This window comes from Ixodes scapularis, unplaced genomic scaffold (genome assembly GCF_016920785.2).
Source record: "Ixodes scapularis isolate PalLabHiFi unplaced genomic scaffold, ASM1692078v2 PGA_scaffold4__175_contigs__length_147842914, whole genome shotgun sequence".
NCBI lineage: Eukaryota > Metazoa > Arthropoda > Arachnida > Ixodida > Ixodidae > Ixodes > Ixodes scapularis.
This window is the reverse complement of record NW_024609879.1, coordinates 128,556,064-128,572,725: the sequence shown is the minus strand read 5'-3', so window position 1 is coordinate 128,572,725 and position 16,662 is coordinate 128,556,064. Positions and strand designations below refer to the sequence as shown.

The following is a 16,662-nucleotide window of genomic DNA, read 5'->3' as shown; positions in this document are numbered from 1 at the left end:
CGGGTCATAAACCTTTTTACGACTTTGAACATGTCGTTGATCATGGCTTTGACGATGTCCTTTTTGTCGGGGCTTTGAACAGAGCATGCGAGGTCGTCGCGTGTGTAGTACTCAATTGCAACCCCCACGTCTTCGGCATTCGCCTTTTTCCCCATGTAGGGATCAGGGGTTGCCCAAACACCACCTTTGCGCTTCAGTTTTCATGTTTGATCAATCATGTAGGCAGTCGCACCCGACACCAGACGCAATATTGTTTTCTTCAGGATGATTGGTGGCAGAAGCACGTACAATCGCTTGCGTTCCTGGTGGGAACTACATGCCTTCAGCACTTCGCAAAACGCGTCAAACCACTCTGCGCAGTGCTCACAACTGTCTTCGAGTTCGAGAGTTCCGTGCGGTGAAGCAAGCAAAGTGGACCACCGTAAAACCTGTCAAAGGAATCCAGGAAACTCATCTGTGAAAGTCATCATATGCCGAGAGGCCAGATGGATACATGGCCATTCGCGCAACTGAGAGTTTTAAGCTTATGTATGATGCATAGGTAGCGAATTTGCAGAGTGGGGCCGTTTTATTCCTGTGAATTGTAAGCTAATTAATGGCATTCCAGCTCAAAGCTCCTTTTCACGTCACTAATACTCACCGCGTATAAAAAAAGAATTTTAATAATATAAAATACATGCCATAACTAACGCCCAAACGTTTGGTGCTGTGCGGCAAAGCCGCTATGACGAAGACGTCGGCTCGCTCCGAGTGAAGGTTTGTCGTAGCTTTTCCCGCTTGGAGGTCATATGTTACTGAATCTTTTGCCATCACAGGTTAGTTCAAGTCACTTCAAAGTGCCAAGGGGAGTTTAAAGAAAATAAAAGATGGAGTTTTTTAAATATCGACGCCCAATCTTGCCACATTTTGAGAAATCAGCCGAATTTCCGCGTTGATAACAAAAATATGTTTAAGGGTGGGCATATTATCTTTATATATTCGTAAAGAATATTTAAATACGCGCATTTTGATATGTTTTGTGAAGTATTATGAAAGATGGTTTATTTGCAAAACAATTGTGAATATGTCTGTAAAACGCGTTTTTGTGCCATGTTTGATATTTTTGTTTGCATTGAAATATTTTATGGATATTTTAAATTTTTTATGTATGTGTTGTATAACCTTTGTAAAACCTATTTAAAAAGTTATGGTGCCGTGAAAGGTTCGATAAGGAAATGACGACTGTGCAAAGTAGCATTGTGAAATCTTCTCAATTTCCACGCCTCAAGCTTCTCTATTTTATTTCTCAGCGAAAAAAATTGTTACGGCGTTCATATCTAGCTGAATGTTCCTCCCAAGAACATGGCTTTCATATATATTTTTAACAAAAATATCTAAATTATGACCCGGACCATCATTGCATGAACTGACGTGGAATCACCCTAAAGGCCGGTTCTCACATGCAGCGAAGCGCTGATGTAGCGCTCCTCACGTGCCGTCAGCTACTTATCGTCTGCCATGAGCAACAGTTTTGACGGTGCGATACGAAGCTGGTGAACGCTCCCATCAGCACACGCTTAGCGCGAGGTAAGCGCTATGCTTGTAGCGCTCCGCTGCATGTGGGAACAGGCCTTAAAGGTACATCCACACAGCGAAAAAACGCGCGTCGTGGAGTCAGTTTTTTTTGCTTAATTTTGTATTGAAAAAAGTCGCGCGCCGAGGAGGACGACGCAGGAAACGACGTCTCTGGACGCCATTTCTTTTCTCGACGCGCGCGCTTGAGCCAATCAGCGAGCGTCCGGAGGTGACGTGTCGCCCAATTCCGATTAGGACATGTTTTCGCTGTTCTTTTTTTTTTTTCGACCCACAATGAACGCGAAAAGGCAGAGGAGTCGAGGGATTCGTGCACTCGCCAAATGTGCCCGGAAGCATTTCAGCATGGTGAGAAACAAGCCGAATGGAACATCTGACCGTGAGCAGTGTGTTATTTGCGTGTACGACGCCATGAAACTATTCTTCATCTGTAATAAGGTTGAGGGCTGGGCTAGCTGGTGGTTGTTAAACATGAGGAGATAAACCAGCGCAAAAAGGTTCAAAAGGAAGAGACAAATTGGACAGGAGAGAGCGCTGACTCGCAACTATGTATTTTTACTGTTAGAGAAGAAGAAAGACAAGTACAGCCCAAGATCTAAGAAAGCTATCCTTGACTAAAGGTCGGCCCACTCAAAAATTGTAAAGAAGGGCGTTGCGTTAACATGTCTAGGCTCAGCACTGAAGAAATCCTGCTTCCACACTCTAGGGGCAGCTTCAAGTTGCAAATTGACAGACTCAAAAATGCGGGCTGTCCATCGACCCTGCTATCAGACGTGGCAAGCATACTGCTCAAGAGCACCAAAGGTAACCAGTCCACAAAACCTGGTGTGGAAAGGAAGCGGCCAGTGGTCATCCCGTATTTACACAGAGTATCACATAATTAAAAAAAAAAAAATGTGGGGAACCGCTACAGAATTCCGGTGTTTTTTTTCCGGCCCCCCGCGAAAAAAAAAAAAAAATGAGTCAGATTTGTCCCCGAGTCAACGCGAAGGCAGAGGGGATTACAAAGAACACGTGCAGTAAGAAGCATGCATATCCGTTTGTGCCATGTACAACGGGAGCTGTGTACAGCATTCCTCTCTCGTGTGGCCGCGCCTACGTTGGGCAAACCGGGCGCTGCCGGAACGATAGGCTCCGTGAGCACAAGTATGCTCTCTCGGTGCCGCAGTCGGAGGGCACCTTTAACTTATACCACTACAATTTTGAGAAGGCACAAAGACAAAGTGACACGTGAGGTGCTTGACGGATTCTGCATCCACAGCGGCTGAAAAAACTGCATTAGCTCAGTGTCAGTGGCCTTGTCTAGTAGGGAGTTAGAATTCCTAAAAATGACAATGAAGGTCCAGCGCGTGCAGTAAAGCGTATAGATATTGTCGCGAAGCAGTGCTCGCGCGAGTGTTTAGCTTTACTTCTTTTTACTTTCTTCGAGGGTTGTTCGTCTTCACGGCACGGCTCCTGGCTTCTATCGGAGTCGGGGGGCCCCAGATGGGTCTGCTTTTGGGATCTCTACTTCGGAGGTGGTTTTCCTCCGTGTATAACTTATCTGCCTTCGTACGTGCTTTGTCCTATTTTAAATGTTTTTTTTTAGCTTCGTCCGAAATATGTTTTGTCATCTGTATGCGCTTGGCTTTGTCATGCTGATGTTTGCTTTGGGCTCCGTGCATTTTGCTTGGCTCTAAAAAAGACCCTTTTGAAAGGTCCTTCCAAAACTTTCTGATTGGTGGGCTGGAGGGCCCTAGATTGGGGGTGCTGAACTCAATATAGGCGGCCACCGAAGGGCCGTAAGGGACTTGGCTCCCGGATACCAAGACCTGGACATCTCCCTGCCTCTAGAGGCCAACCTGCACGTCCGAGCCCCTTTCGGCTATGGAGTACTCCGCCCGCCAACTCGCAAACTTGGCTGCGGAGGTGTTCGGCTCACCCGCCTTTGTGTGGTCCTTGTTTGTCGAGTTTGGCTGTGGTCGCGGGGGACCCGCTGAAGGCGCGGTCGAGGAGGACTTCAGGGGAAGTCGCCAGAGGTTAGGGGTAGTATCCCCAAAAGCTTAATCTTAATCAACTGAGAAAAGGATTCCTATTTTTCTCCGCGACAATATCATCGGTAGAAGATGTGCGTGTGAACGTGTGGAAAAATATGCGTTGTCTTTCTTCTTCTCCATCAGTAAAAATACATAGTTGCGAGTCAGCGCTCTGTCCTGTCCGGTTTGTCTCTTCCTTTTGCACCTTCTTGTGCTGTTTTATCTTATCATGTTCTTCATCCTTTACGCGAAAGCCGCCACCGAATTCGCAGTGTGTTCCGACCTCCGACTTTGCGGGAGCGATCACTCCCAATGTGTCTTGTGTATACTCTCTGTGTGCACGCCACCACTACGGAATACAACAGTTCCCTTTCGAAAACAAAATAGCCCAAGCTGCGTGCAGTGTTAAAGGCATATGGACGCGTGGGCGTTGCACCGTGCTTTGTTTGCACAAAAACGCGGCAAAAGAGCACCTTGAGAAGATGGCCGCTCGAATCCGTGCCTTTCGAATATGCTGCAAATAACCGGAGTGTAAACAAACTTGGGAAGGAATCCGTTACAAGTAACAGATTACTTGTAATCTGTTACTTTTTGAAGTAATTTTGCAATTGCCACATTACTTTTTTGCGGTAGTAATTTGTAATGTAATTTCATTACAAATATTATGAATGGATTACTTTAATTACTCGTTACTCTTTTTTACAACTAAGAACATAATACAGAAACTGAAGCAATATGAGCAGGCAATTAAGCAGCATAATTAGATAGCAAGTTCAACAAAATAGAAAACCTCGTGGAGAGGTGAATAACCGAAACGAAAACTATGTAATGTCATCATCGAAGTGCCAAAGCTATTCGATGATGAGCGGAACGGCTTGAAAAAGAAAGCACGGTCGGCCACGGCTGAACCGCATGGAAGCGATTTGGCGAGCGATGAACTAGGCTATCGCTGGTCGCTGTCGCCTGTTGCAGTGTTCGGTTCTAGATTCCCTGAACACTTTGGTCATCGCCTGGAAGTCGCTTGCGTGCGGTTTGCTTCGGTGAGTGACGAACTGAGCGACAGGACGCCTGGAAAATCGCTCACATGCTGGATGAAACAGTCAAGTATAAACTGCATGAAAGCGACTTGGCAGGCGACGAGACAAGCAACGGCGACCCGCTTCGCTGTTGCTCGGTCGGTCGTGCGAGGAGGCAAACCGCATGAAAGCGACGGCGGGGGCAAGTGGCCAAGACGGTGAGCGACGTTTGTTAGAAGAGTAAAGCTATAGGCACTATGGTCGTGCACCTCGATTAGGAAATGGCTATACGCACTACGCAGAGAGCTGACGCCATCATGACATTTAGGTCACCCTTTTCGGACGGCGTGTGTATCACTGGTGAGCACGTTAAGCGAACCCCACCCCCCTTGCCTGCGTTCAAGCCGCTTCGCGGCGACACTGTGCGGCTGTTAATTGCAAAACTTAACCTGTAAACGCCGCTTCGCGGCGTCCAGCCGGCAACCCAAGTCCCGCTGTCCCCGACTGCACCTCCGGAAAGCGAGTCCCATACCATTTAGTTCTGCAAAATTTCGTAAACGACATTCCCTTTCTTTTTTTTTTCAGTGCTAATTTTTCCTCTTCCCTCACTGGGGATCGAACCGCGGACCGCTGCGTATAAAGCAGACACCTTACCATCATGCTACACCACCGCTTCGGAAACTCGCTGTAACCATTCGTTTTATACGAGCCAGCGCCGAGGCGCTGATACGAGCTTCGCGTAGTGCGTATAGCCATTTCCAGTCGAGGTGCACGACGTAGTGCGGATAGCTTTACTCTTTCGAGTAATCCAAGAACCGAGCGATGCTACGGGGGACAGTGCGAAATCTCCGTCGCTCGTCGCAGACTCTCGCCGTTGTCGCCGTCGCTCGTCTCGTCACTCGCTAAATCGCTTACATGCGGTTCGGCTTTCATTGTCAAACTCGGAAATAGTCGACATTGAACATGCTCCCTTACCACTCTGCGTCGCTTGTCAAGGGGGTTCGCTGCGCTCGTCGGATTTCCACTTCTTTGAAACGAAACTGGGCAAAACTCCTGGTTTGAGTTGCACGTTCCTCACCGGGAAGCCCACGGACACCATCACCCTGGGGCTCCGCTCGTAGTCCTCATCACGAAAGTGATAGGAACACAAGCGATCACTCGTATTTGGAAGCCACGCCGGGGAGGACGGTCGTCCGAGCCGGATCCAAGGCGGACGAAGTTGTTCGTCCTTTGGGAACTGGTGAATAGGTTTTCCGCAACAAATCAGGAGGTTGCCGCAGTCCTCTATCCGCACAGTGCCGCACCATCTCGGCATTAGAACGCGACAGGATGATCTAAGCGTTCCAGAGACCGAGGTACGCAAGCGACCGGGCCACCACAACTCAACGCAACGAGTCCATCGTCGCCATCGTCGGGAAAATGGCGAAGGGGTGAAGGCAGAGCCTGGGTGAAGGCAGCGAAGGCTTGATAATCGCGTTCAGAACTAGAGGAGAGGCGTAGTGAGCCGTACTTCCGCAGAGCGGCGCTGCTCCGCTCTTGGCGAGACAACCTAGGTCACTTCCTGGCAATGTACCCAGACGGACATTCCAAACGAGGCGTTCGCGACAGACACCTGGGCCGGTTTGCTCATCTTGCGGCTGCGGCTGCGGCCGTGGCCAAGAGGGATTTGTACGTCACGTGACCAGCTCCATGGGGACAAGGAAGTACCTAGCGTCCCTGCCTAATGGCGGAGAGATCCGCATCGCTTGAAGCACAAAAGCCTAATGTCGCTCGCAGGAACTGATTGCAGGGACTTTCATCTGGAATCTAATTGACCGCACCGTTATACTGTACGAGGGGCAGGTAAAGTTACGGCCAGGGAGGGTAAATAGGAGCTGAAAGAAAGAAAAAACCACACGAGATAAAAGCGGTAGCAGCATATTTATCTACCTTCGCCGGCGCCGGCGCCTCGCGCGTTCTGTTCTGGTTAGCGCGTTAACTTGCGTTCATCTTTTTTTTTTTCTTCCCGATGTTTCGATTGAACAGGTGGGACTAACAGAAAAATACCGTGTAAGGCGCTGTAGTGAAAGTGGATGATTTCCTAAAAAGGATCACAGCTAAAAAGTAAGACGCTCACAAAAAAAAAAAAGAAAAAAAGAAAAAAAAAAAAAGCTTTTTGCGCGGTTTTGAACCCGGAACTTTCACGCCGCGAGGACAAGTACCGGCGCTTAAACCTCTCGACCATAACAGCAGGGGCAAGGCGTCGGCGCCGGCGGAGGTAGATAAATATACTGCTACCGCTTTTATCTCCTGTGGTTCCTTCTTTATTTTGGCTCCTATTTACCCTCCCTGGCCGTAACTTTACCTGCCGCTCCTACAGTATAAAGGGGCGGTCAATTAGATTCCAGTTGAATGTCCCTCCAATCAGTTTCTGCGAGCGAAATTAGGCTTTTGTGCTTGAAGCGATGCGGATCAGTCCGCCATAAGGCAGGGACGCTAGGTACTTCCTTGTCCCCATGGAGCTGGTCACGTGACGTAAAAATCCCTCCTGGCCGCAGCCGCGACCGCAGCCGCAAGATGAGCAAACCGGCCCAGGGCCGGCTTGCTCGAAGCAGAGTCTCAGTTGAGGTCAAGGCTAACGCTCGAGCTTAGGACGCTCGCGCCTGAGCCTTGGCCCCGCTTTTTTTTTTTTTTTTAGCAGTCTCAACTGAGACGCTAATTCTAGCAAGCCGGCCTGCAGGTGCTCTTTGGGAATCGTCTAATTGATTCTAAAATTCGTTTTCGTGTGTTTTTTAACATTATGCTGGTGTGTACAATATGACACTGCTCACTCCGACACGTATAGACCAAGAAACAAGCGCCAAAATTTTGTTGAAGTATCCCTTTAAGGGAAGGTGCCGACGCTATGAGTTCGCGCTTCTAGCCTTCGCTGTGGTACAACATAAGGTGAAACAGAGTATAGAGTGGTGTGCGTTGAACTGGCACATGATATGTCCACAATCCATGCTTTCGGCCGCCGGAGTCGCGAATATCAAGTTCACACTGCAGGGAAACTAAACGAGTGGGTGGAAAACAGCCATTTCAAGATAGAAAGGTGGCACTCTGTAAAAGAGCTCACAGGGCAGCGAAAGCACAATGACAAAAAGAAGAGGAGGCCCGTGTTGAATCTTTTGCAAGTACAATTTATTCAGCAGGTACGACGAGAAGATCGTTAGCTGGTGTTATTATCACAGACCGCAATAGATGCATAGGCAGCAGCAACGGATATTTCGCTTTGTTTCAGATTTTAATTTTCTTTTTCTAGAAAACGAGACACATTGAAGACCCGAACTGCAAGAATGTCGGGGGAGTTTCCTTTCGGCAAACTTTAGTGTGGGCGTCGAGAGGTGGGGCGCCATCTGCCGATGACTTGGTCATTTAATTGTCACCATGAGTTCCGACACTGCATTCTAGTCGAGAGAAATGTCAACAGAGGACGCCGCGGTCGTCTTGTGGAACCCAACACGTTCCGAAAAGATGCTTCCCGAATATGACTGGAGACAGGTCAGGTAACGGAAGAGAAGCACGTGAGCATATGTTTATGTATGTCTGAAAAAAAAAGGGGAAACAAAAAAAAAAAACAGCAAGTGCAAAACACCCTAAGAAAACAAGTGCTTCAGTAGTTGGTGACTTTTGCTTCGCGCAAATCAGCTGATAGGAACGAATACTGGGTAGTCTCTTGTAACATGCTAATTTAACATCTTAACTGGAAGTCTGGTCCCAAGACTCAATAACACTTATCAAAGAAATAAAAAAAAGAAAAACGCATACAAACGTTAAAAAAAAAAAGGAACATTTTACGCGCACTGCATCCTGCTGACTGGCTTCAACGTTTCTTTCGCAACTTCATCTTAGCTTCTCAACATTGTCCTGTGCAAAAAAGAGAGAAAAAAATTGCTGAAAGTCGCAAGGGAAAAAAAAAGTGAGAGCATAATACGCCGAAAAATGTATATGTGTGATATGTTTTCGTCTTTCCGAGTGATAGAAAAAAAAATATAAATAACTTTCCTACTAGCTCTGCTTTTCTGTTCCCTCAATTGTAAACTTGTATATACACAATGTGATCTCCTTGTGCGTGTCACCAAAACTAACAACTGATGCAATGAGAATGCAATGAACATCAAACAGAGATGACCGATATGTGCAAAGTTATTTAACCACCTGAAAACAAAACAAAACAAAAAAGAACGGATTTAGTTTACGTGGGTCACGTGGCGTGATACATTGTCGCGGAATGTCTTAGACAGAAACGAGTCAATCCACAGAATTTCTTTACAAAGCCAAAGGAAGACCGAGCCAAGCCAAGCGAGAACGTCCGTCGCGGGGTCAACAGAGGGGCTGGGAAACAAAGGGGCTGTCAAAAAATAGAATGCGTTATACTATTTCTCAACGCGCCACAACGTCTATATACGTAGCGCGGACATATATATGTATATATATATATATTTATGTATTTGTATAAATATATATTTAGATATATTTTGAATGTATATAGAGTCATGAATAGAAGGGACGATCGTTTGCTCTCAATAAGTATTTACAAGAATGGCATCCCGTAAAATTTCCAAGTACTTTCGCGAAAAAAAAAATTCAATTCTTTCTTTCTGTTTTTTCCTATACACTCGATGGCATCAGAGTTGAGATTTTCACACTCGAGACTACATATTTTTCTTTTCTTTTTCGACACGCTCTCAATTTTTAGTTACCAAAGCAATTAGACAAAATTCACCTCAGCATCGATTCTCAAGAGAGGTTAAGAAGCGTGACGAACACCGTTTCTGTTTTTTTTTTTAAGTTCCTTCCCCAAAGCAAAGCTTTGCGGCACCGTCGTCGAGACTAAAGGTCAAGACGAGTACGCTAGACTAGGTGCCAGAGTCGGCAGAATAGCCAATGCTGAGTGCCGGAAAGCGGAGCCCGTCGGTGGAGACAGCACGTGATCGCCCTGGTGCTACCTTGGCTATGACGTCAGCTGCGGCATGCATCGAACGATTCCCCGAGACCAACTCTCCACCAGGAGGGACATAGGAACCTCCGGGATAGCGACAGTAGGGGGGCGAACAACTGCAGGACACGGTCCAGCCGCCGGTCCATCGGTACCGTTAGCAGACGTCGTCAAGATCGGCACGCAGGTCCTCCAAGGCTAGCTTTTATGTACGCACAGCGACTCGGGATACAACGATCCGATACGTGTAAGCGGACAACGTCCATCGGAAGTTTGGGATGGCCAGAACAGGCCTCCGGAAGGGTCTCGGCTTGAAGGCACTCCCTTTGAAGGCCCTCTCACGTGGAACGATACTTCGCAAGACAGCGTCGGCGACGCTGGGCAGCCATCATCATCGTCAACATGACCATCATATCATTGTCGCTCATGATGATGTCTGCGCGGCGTGGCCTTTTCGCCGAACCATCGCTTCCTTCACGTGGTCTCGGGACAGAGAAGGCACTTTTGGTTCGTTTGCTTCGGCATCGAGCGAAGATGAGAGAGGGGTGTCAAAGGGCTAACCATAGAGACCACTGCCCAGTTCCCCCCACGAAGAGTAAAAACATTGCACCGCGTCAGTGATTCGTCGTGACAACACTTCAAAAATCCGTCTGCGTGTTGAGACTCCCATCAGCGCTCTCAAAAAGAAAGAAACCTGGCACGAAACGTTGTCGTTTTTTTTTTGAAGGACGGACAGAGATTTTGAGAACAGAAATGCCGACGAACGCGTCTCACTATCTAAAGCATTCGCGACAGACTAGTCTGGAAGGAAGTTCGTCAAGAGGCATTGGACAAAGAAGGCCGGGAAGGTTGAGTGTGGGACGCAAAACGGGGTTCTTGACCGAAACATCGCGCCTTTTAAAAAACATAAAAAAAAACGGTTTTTGCACAGTTTTTCAAACCATTCCTACGGAATGAATAACATATTCGCTGCATTCCGGTCTTTTTCTTTACCAAATATTCCCATAAAAACGATCAATTACGCACCCCCCCCCCCCCCCCCAAAAAAAAAAAAAAAGTTTTTGAGTTTACAAGTGCGGCCAACTGGTGAGTGATGATACGCTTGGAAGGCGCTTCTTTGAAATTCCCGTGAGACAAAAGCTGAGGAGCGCCGACACCGTTGTATTAACGCGACGAAAGAAAAACAAAAGAACTATCATGACACAAGTACGCCTGCTTACATTTCGTACAATACGAGATAACTAACTCCCCGCAATGTATCCAGAAAATATGTAAAAAAAAAATTGCACTTGCCAAGTTTGTGAGCACATAGACTTTGCATGGAGAGCACTGCGACGGTAATGGACCTTTTTTTGTGCATAAAGACGACACTTAGCGGCGGAAGTTCGAACTACAGCTGGCGTCGGGAAATGGGAGAGCGCTACCCTTCCGGCCTCCTCCGCGGCTCAGAGAAGAGGTGGTGCAACTCCCCTTTTGGACGCATTCGAAGTTCCAGCTTTTGCCGCAACGCAAATCCGCAAGCGCAGAACCCTTCTCGAAAAAGGTCCATCGTCATCTGCATCATGGCACCTCTGTGGCGGAAGTTGCGAGCACAGCGAGAAGGCAAAACGAAATATATTAAGGTAATCGAAAGGAACAGTTTTAAGTGGGGAAGAGATTGCACAAGCCGTATCAGAAGGGACCACTTGTTGGAGCACCCCCTAATCTACTAATCTATTAATTCATTATTTCGCACAACCGGAGTCACGATAACGAACATATGGTGACAATCGTGTGGCCAAGGATGATAAAAGAAGGCCGGGCGTCAGACCATGGAATGAACCGTGGCGCTCAAGACTCAAGACCAGACATCATGATGAAAAGCAGCTCACTTACAGATTGTTCGCGGGACTAGTTATTTTTCGGTTTCTTCTTCTCAATCTGTGTCATCGTCGTCTTCTCGCGCGCACACATCGTCAAAAGTAAAATAAATGAGCAAATAGTAACATTCACAGAAAAAAAGAAAAATCATTAGCTTGCAAAGTGAAAACACAATATTCCACACACTAGAAACCAAACCCAAAACCCAAAACAAGCGAAAAAAAAAAAAAAATAACTAGCTCCATTTTAAGGAGTCGAAAGGGAACAATGAAATCAAAACGACCGCCAGAAATGACAATCGTGTGAAGACACAAAAAATATTCACCGCGTATATAAAAAAAAGAAAGAAAAAAAGGAGGCACTTTGTCGGGTAACGATGAAAACTTTGGTGGTTCGACGGAAACCTGACAATAGTCTGGCAACATTGAGTGCACCCGCGATATATTTACAAAACGAAATGTAGAAGCGCGTGATTACGCAAGGCACAAGAAAACAGTGGGGAAAAAAAAAAAAAAAAAACGTTTTCTCACATAATGGAATACCCTTTCGAAGAGAAGATGACACACAAGTGTTTTTTCAACAATGATTGAATAAAAAAGAAAGAAAAAAAGAAGTAATGAACGAGGAGAAATAAAGGAAGGACACACGCGCACTCAACACTCGACAAAAAAAAAATATTTGCAAAACAAGTTGCGGTTACTTTTTTTTCGACCACTGCGTTTTGGCACACTCGCTCTCCTACGCTCAAGCAGTTTTCTTCTCTCCATCTGCAATTATTCTCCGCAGCGACCAACAAGACACTTGTTTCACATGTTCCGTCGAATGAGATTCGGTTGAAGGCAAGGTTGCTCAACATAAATCTCGCTAAACAGAAGACAGTTGCAAAAAAAAAAAAAAAAAATACTCGATTGAAACGCACTTTGTCGCCTGGAAACGTCGTCGAGCGTGAACTTGGTCCAACGTAAACTTGGTCGCTGGACTTCTTCGAAAAGGCACTTGGTCGTCGCAGCTTGAGAAAGGCTCTTTCTGGCCTGCGTGCTTGTTTCAGACGGAAGGGCGTGGTGACTTTTTTTTTTTTTAAATAGCGTCCGAGAACATTCGATGCAACAAGAAAAAACGACGAGCGGAATTTCTGTTCTTTTTTTTTCTTTTCCTCGGCGATTTCGTGATGAAGGAAGGAGTACATTGCTGCTAAGATGAAAGCTGGAAAAAAAAAATGGAAAAAAAATATAGGCTCAATATTATACAACCAATAACGCACGTAACGCCGGAAGGAGGCGCTCTTGGCAATTTATGTCTCGCGAACTAGGAGCAAAACAACCTACACCATAGCACTGCTTCTTGCAACGTTCACGAAAAATTTTTTTTTTAAATTTATTTATTCATTAGATCTCGAATGTCCCAGACATGGGGTATTACGTGAAGATGGCTCTTCAATGGATGACCCACTCAATGGCTGTGTTGAAATGAATGAGGTTGCAGTGGTGCACGGCCGTCTGCGGGTAGATCATTCCATTTCCTGGAATGATCTGCCCGCAGTTGTCCGGGTTATTAGATAAAGTACCAATTAAAGAAATATTTGCTGGCTTTTTTTATATAAATTTTTAGGCAACCTGCAAAGCTGTTTCGTTTTACGCTATCTAGCGACTGAAGCAAGAAACATTGGGTATGCCTCGGAGTGGCGGCTGCATTGTTCAAACGTGAGCTCTTACTCTGGTGTCGCTGCTTAGCCTAGTGTCTGAAGCAAGAAATACTAGGTAGACAAGGAAGCCGTGATCTCATAATATGCCAGTACGGCGGAAGTATCAGGCTTTTCGCTGCGTCATTCTCCAATATATGTGCGTTTTGCTCGTATGTGTAGCGCATATCGAAGCCGTGGGCACGCAATCGGGGGGGTGGGAAGGGGTGGGGGGTGGCTTGTCGTCCACCCTTTGCCAGGTTACAACGAAGCAGGGTATAACCTCTGCTGGCGTCGCCTGGCTGTTTGCCGGCTGGCTATAAGACGACCGATAAGACGGGCCTTAGAAATGCTATCACACTAACCCCAGACCCACTCACCGTTATATAACGTCGACGGGTTCGTCTTCTGTCTCCAGGTCCATTCTCTAGAAAAGGGAGAAGAGAGAGGAGGGGGGGGGGGGGGGGGGGGGAAGGGAAATTAAGGCATTTTCTAGCACGAAGCCTCGGCGTGGAAGAACAGCGCAATCTTGCGTTATGAACTGAGGGTGAAGCAACCGACAGATTGCTCGTGCATCATACAAAAGACAAGGTTCGCTGCAGGTGAGATGCCTCAAGTATCTGCGAACGCGTCTCAAGCATATTCGAAGCCTGTTCGCTTCGAAAATCTGTGGAGGAAAGACGCTTCAGACAGTGACCGCGCAGACTGTCTTTGCGCGTAATGTGTATTATCAGTGTGCACACCACGTGACACCTTACAGTTTCTTCTTTTTTTTTTTTTTACTTTTTCGCACACCAGTGTAGAGCACTGAATGGGCCCGGGACATCCCGAAAGCCCGAGCCCGGCCCGGCCCTCGGGCCGGGCTCGGGCCGGGTAGCATGGATTTTCTCGGGCCCGGGCCGGGCTCGGGCTCGAACAATTGAACAAAAAATTTTTCGGGCCGTGCCGGTTTGGGTTGGCCCGCGCCGTCGCTGGGCAGTCGTGTGCCGCAAATTCTAAATTGTCGATAACAAAAAAGTGTGCTCATTGATCTTTTAGATTCACTGAAAACAAACAAGCGAAATGCAAAATCACTACCACGCCGAAAAAAAAAAAAAAAAAGACGTCTCGTATTTGGAAAGTTTTTACGCGGATAAAAGAAAATGTATGGATTCCAGCAGCATATGAAAAAATGCTGTCAAGGAAACGAGGGCACTACAGTGGCATGGTACAACATGAGTGTCTTTTACGTCTGCTTTTCAAACTAAGAAAAAAAGAAGGAAACGAACTTGACTTTGTATTTTGTGCAGGAAGCCTTCCTATGCCACCAAAGATAAGCTAACTATAGATCATTTTATGCTCATACTGCCTTTTAGGTAGGTGAAGCTCTTCCCATAAGCGTGATGCGTCCGTTTCAAATCCATCCACAGTCGAAAAAATAGTTCCCTGGAAACGCCCTTTGTTCCGCATCAATGAATAGATAATAGCTACAGAGTGATGCCCCCCCCCCCCCCCCCCCCAACTTGTCTCCGACTCCCACTTTTTAAGAAAACGACCTTTGTATTCATCGGAGAGGGAACCGAGCCCCTGAAAGTAGCCTTTGTATTCATAGGAGGGGGAACCTATCCCCCCCCCCCCCCCCCAGAGTCGTATTTGTTTCCATCGGAGGGGGAAAATTCTAATCTCCCTCTCGTGGCTTCCACAACGCTAAGTCAAACTGGAAAGATAAGGCCAACATTCACAGGAAGACAAAACCATCTCCCGCGTTGGCCACGACGTCACGGAAACGATGGGACGCTATTGGATACGGAGGCGCAGGAGGGATATATGAATTCCTTTGAGGGACATTTGCCGCTACCTTATTGACCTGTAACTTACTATAGCATGATCGTGATTGTTTCTTCATAAAAACATGCAGGGTGAAAAGTTCACTGTGAAACGAATTGAACGAAAAGTCCAATATATCTACAAGAAGTGCATAAATAATATATTGGCCACTTATGAACTGCATATTTTGCACATCTTCTCGAAAGTACATCCTCTAAGTCGGGATATTTTTATCGTGTCAAAAAAAGTTCCATCCAAGTTTAAAAGAAATGTAAATAAAATATGCTCGCTTTATACTTACACGTTTTTTTTTTTTTATGTTAAAGGCTGCAAACTATTTCGGGCTCATGTATATAATCTGTCAGGCTCGGGCCAGGCTAAGGCTTATATATAAAGAACAAATTCGTGGGCTCATGCCAGGCTCAATTGCTTCTGTCTAAAAATTAAGCCGGGCCCGGGCCGGGCCCGGGCAGTGTCTCTTCCGGGCCGGGTCGGGCCGGACCTTGAAATTAAAGATTCTGTCCGGCTCGGGCCGGGCCCCCGGCCGTGCCCCTAAAGGGGCCGGGTCGGGCCGGGCCGGGCCTAGAACTTCCGGCCCGTGCAGTGCTCCACCCCAGTGTCGGGGGTTTACCTCCAGCCATATTTCATACATTTCCCGTTTTCCTATGATATAAGAAAAGCGCAGAAAATGAGGAATTAGAGAGACTGCAGAGCGAGGCGCGAAAAAGTAAAGCCCCTCGATGCGTTTGCGTGTGTCTTTAGAGGAGTGTCAAGGATGGATGGATGAGGCTGAACCCTTTGAATTGGGCGGCGACCTGCGCCACCTAGCACATAGCGGTAAGGTTGAGAACCAAACTTATGGGTAAAACGTAAATTTGTTGGGCGCGTTTCTGACGTTTGCAGGGGTTGCCAGAACTCTGAGCTCCGATTGGCTTTGATTGAAGGATAGTGGGTAGACCTCAAAGCAAGCTGCCTTGAGGACTAACCAGCATCCTTCAATCAGAGCCAGTCGGCGTTCTGACGTCACCACAAACCCTGCAAAAAAAGCAGACGAACTTGCGCTCCGAATAGCGTTCGGCTGCGTCAGCCAGACGCTGCCACAGACGAACGCTGTGTCAGCGTTTGTATGCATGTGCGTCTTGTTAGTTTAAATGCAAGCTGCTTGTGAAAATATACCCCACTAACTCCCCCTCCCCGACCTTCCTTCCACCAGTGGGAGACCTTGAGCACTGCACTGAAATCAGCGGCCCTTAGAAGCGAATGGCGGCGGAGGGCCTGCTCCGTGTCTTGCGCGTTCCCACAACGATGGTTGGCGGTACTTGTAAGCGTGAATTGTATCGAGAGACTTTACGGAAAAGAAGCCAAAGATTGAAGTTAGTTTGGATTGGCTGGGGTCCTTTTTGCGCGGTTGAGGATTACGCTTGCGCCAACCGGTTCATCTTCTGCCCGGTGTCTCGCTGTGTTTTTTTTTTTTTTTTTGCATCTGAATTTTACGCAACACCGAAAAAAAAAACGCATTAATATGATTTTTTTTTTATGCAGACTATTTTAGAAAAGCGCTCCTTTGCCAGTTCGCGGCTGTATAGCTTGTTTTCGTTGCACGGTGTAATCGGTGCAGTTTTCTATATACAGAAGCGAAAGTATTGCAGCGATCGCCACCTGCGGCAAGCCAGCGACGAAGGAAATTAAAATATCAGGTCAAAATCTGCGAGTCGCGCCAAGGAGAGGCGGAGATTTTGCCACGGGGAACGCACC

The 16,662-nt window shown here is 47.0% G+C and overlaps 1 protein-coding gene across 2 annotated transcripts in view; it reads right to left on the bottom strand.

Annotated features, from left to right (window-relative positions):
• Positions 1-7,743: 7,743 nt before the first annotated feature.
• Positions 7,744-16,662, bottom strand: part of LOC8032156 (cyclic AMP response element-binding protein A) — a 37,326-nt gene continuing 28,407 nt past the window's right edge. For both annotated transcript variants that reach the window (XM_040215503.3, XM_040215504.3), the window contains exons 7-8: positions 13,482-13,528; positions 7,744-12,626 (exon numbers count right to left, since the gene is read on the bottom strand). In XM_040215503.3, coding sequence (XP_040071437.2) covers positions 13,484-13,528 — 45 coding nt within the window. In that variant the 3' untranslated portion in view covers positions 7,744-12,626; positions 13,482-13,483. The remainder of the gene's footprint in view (positions 12,627-13,481; positions 13,529-16,662) is intronic.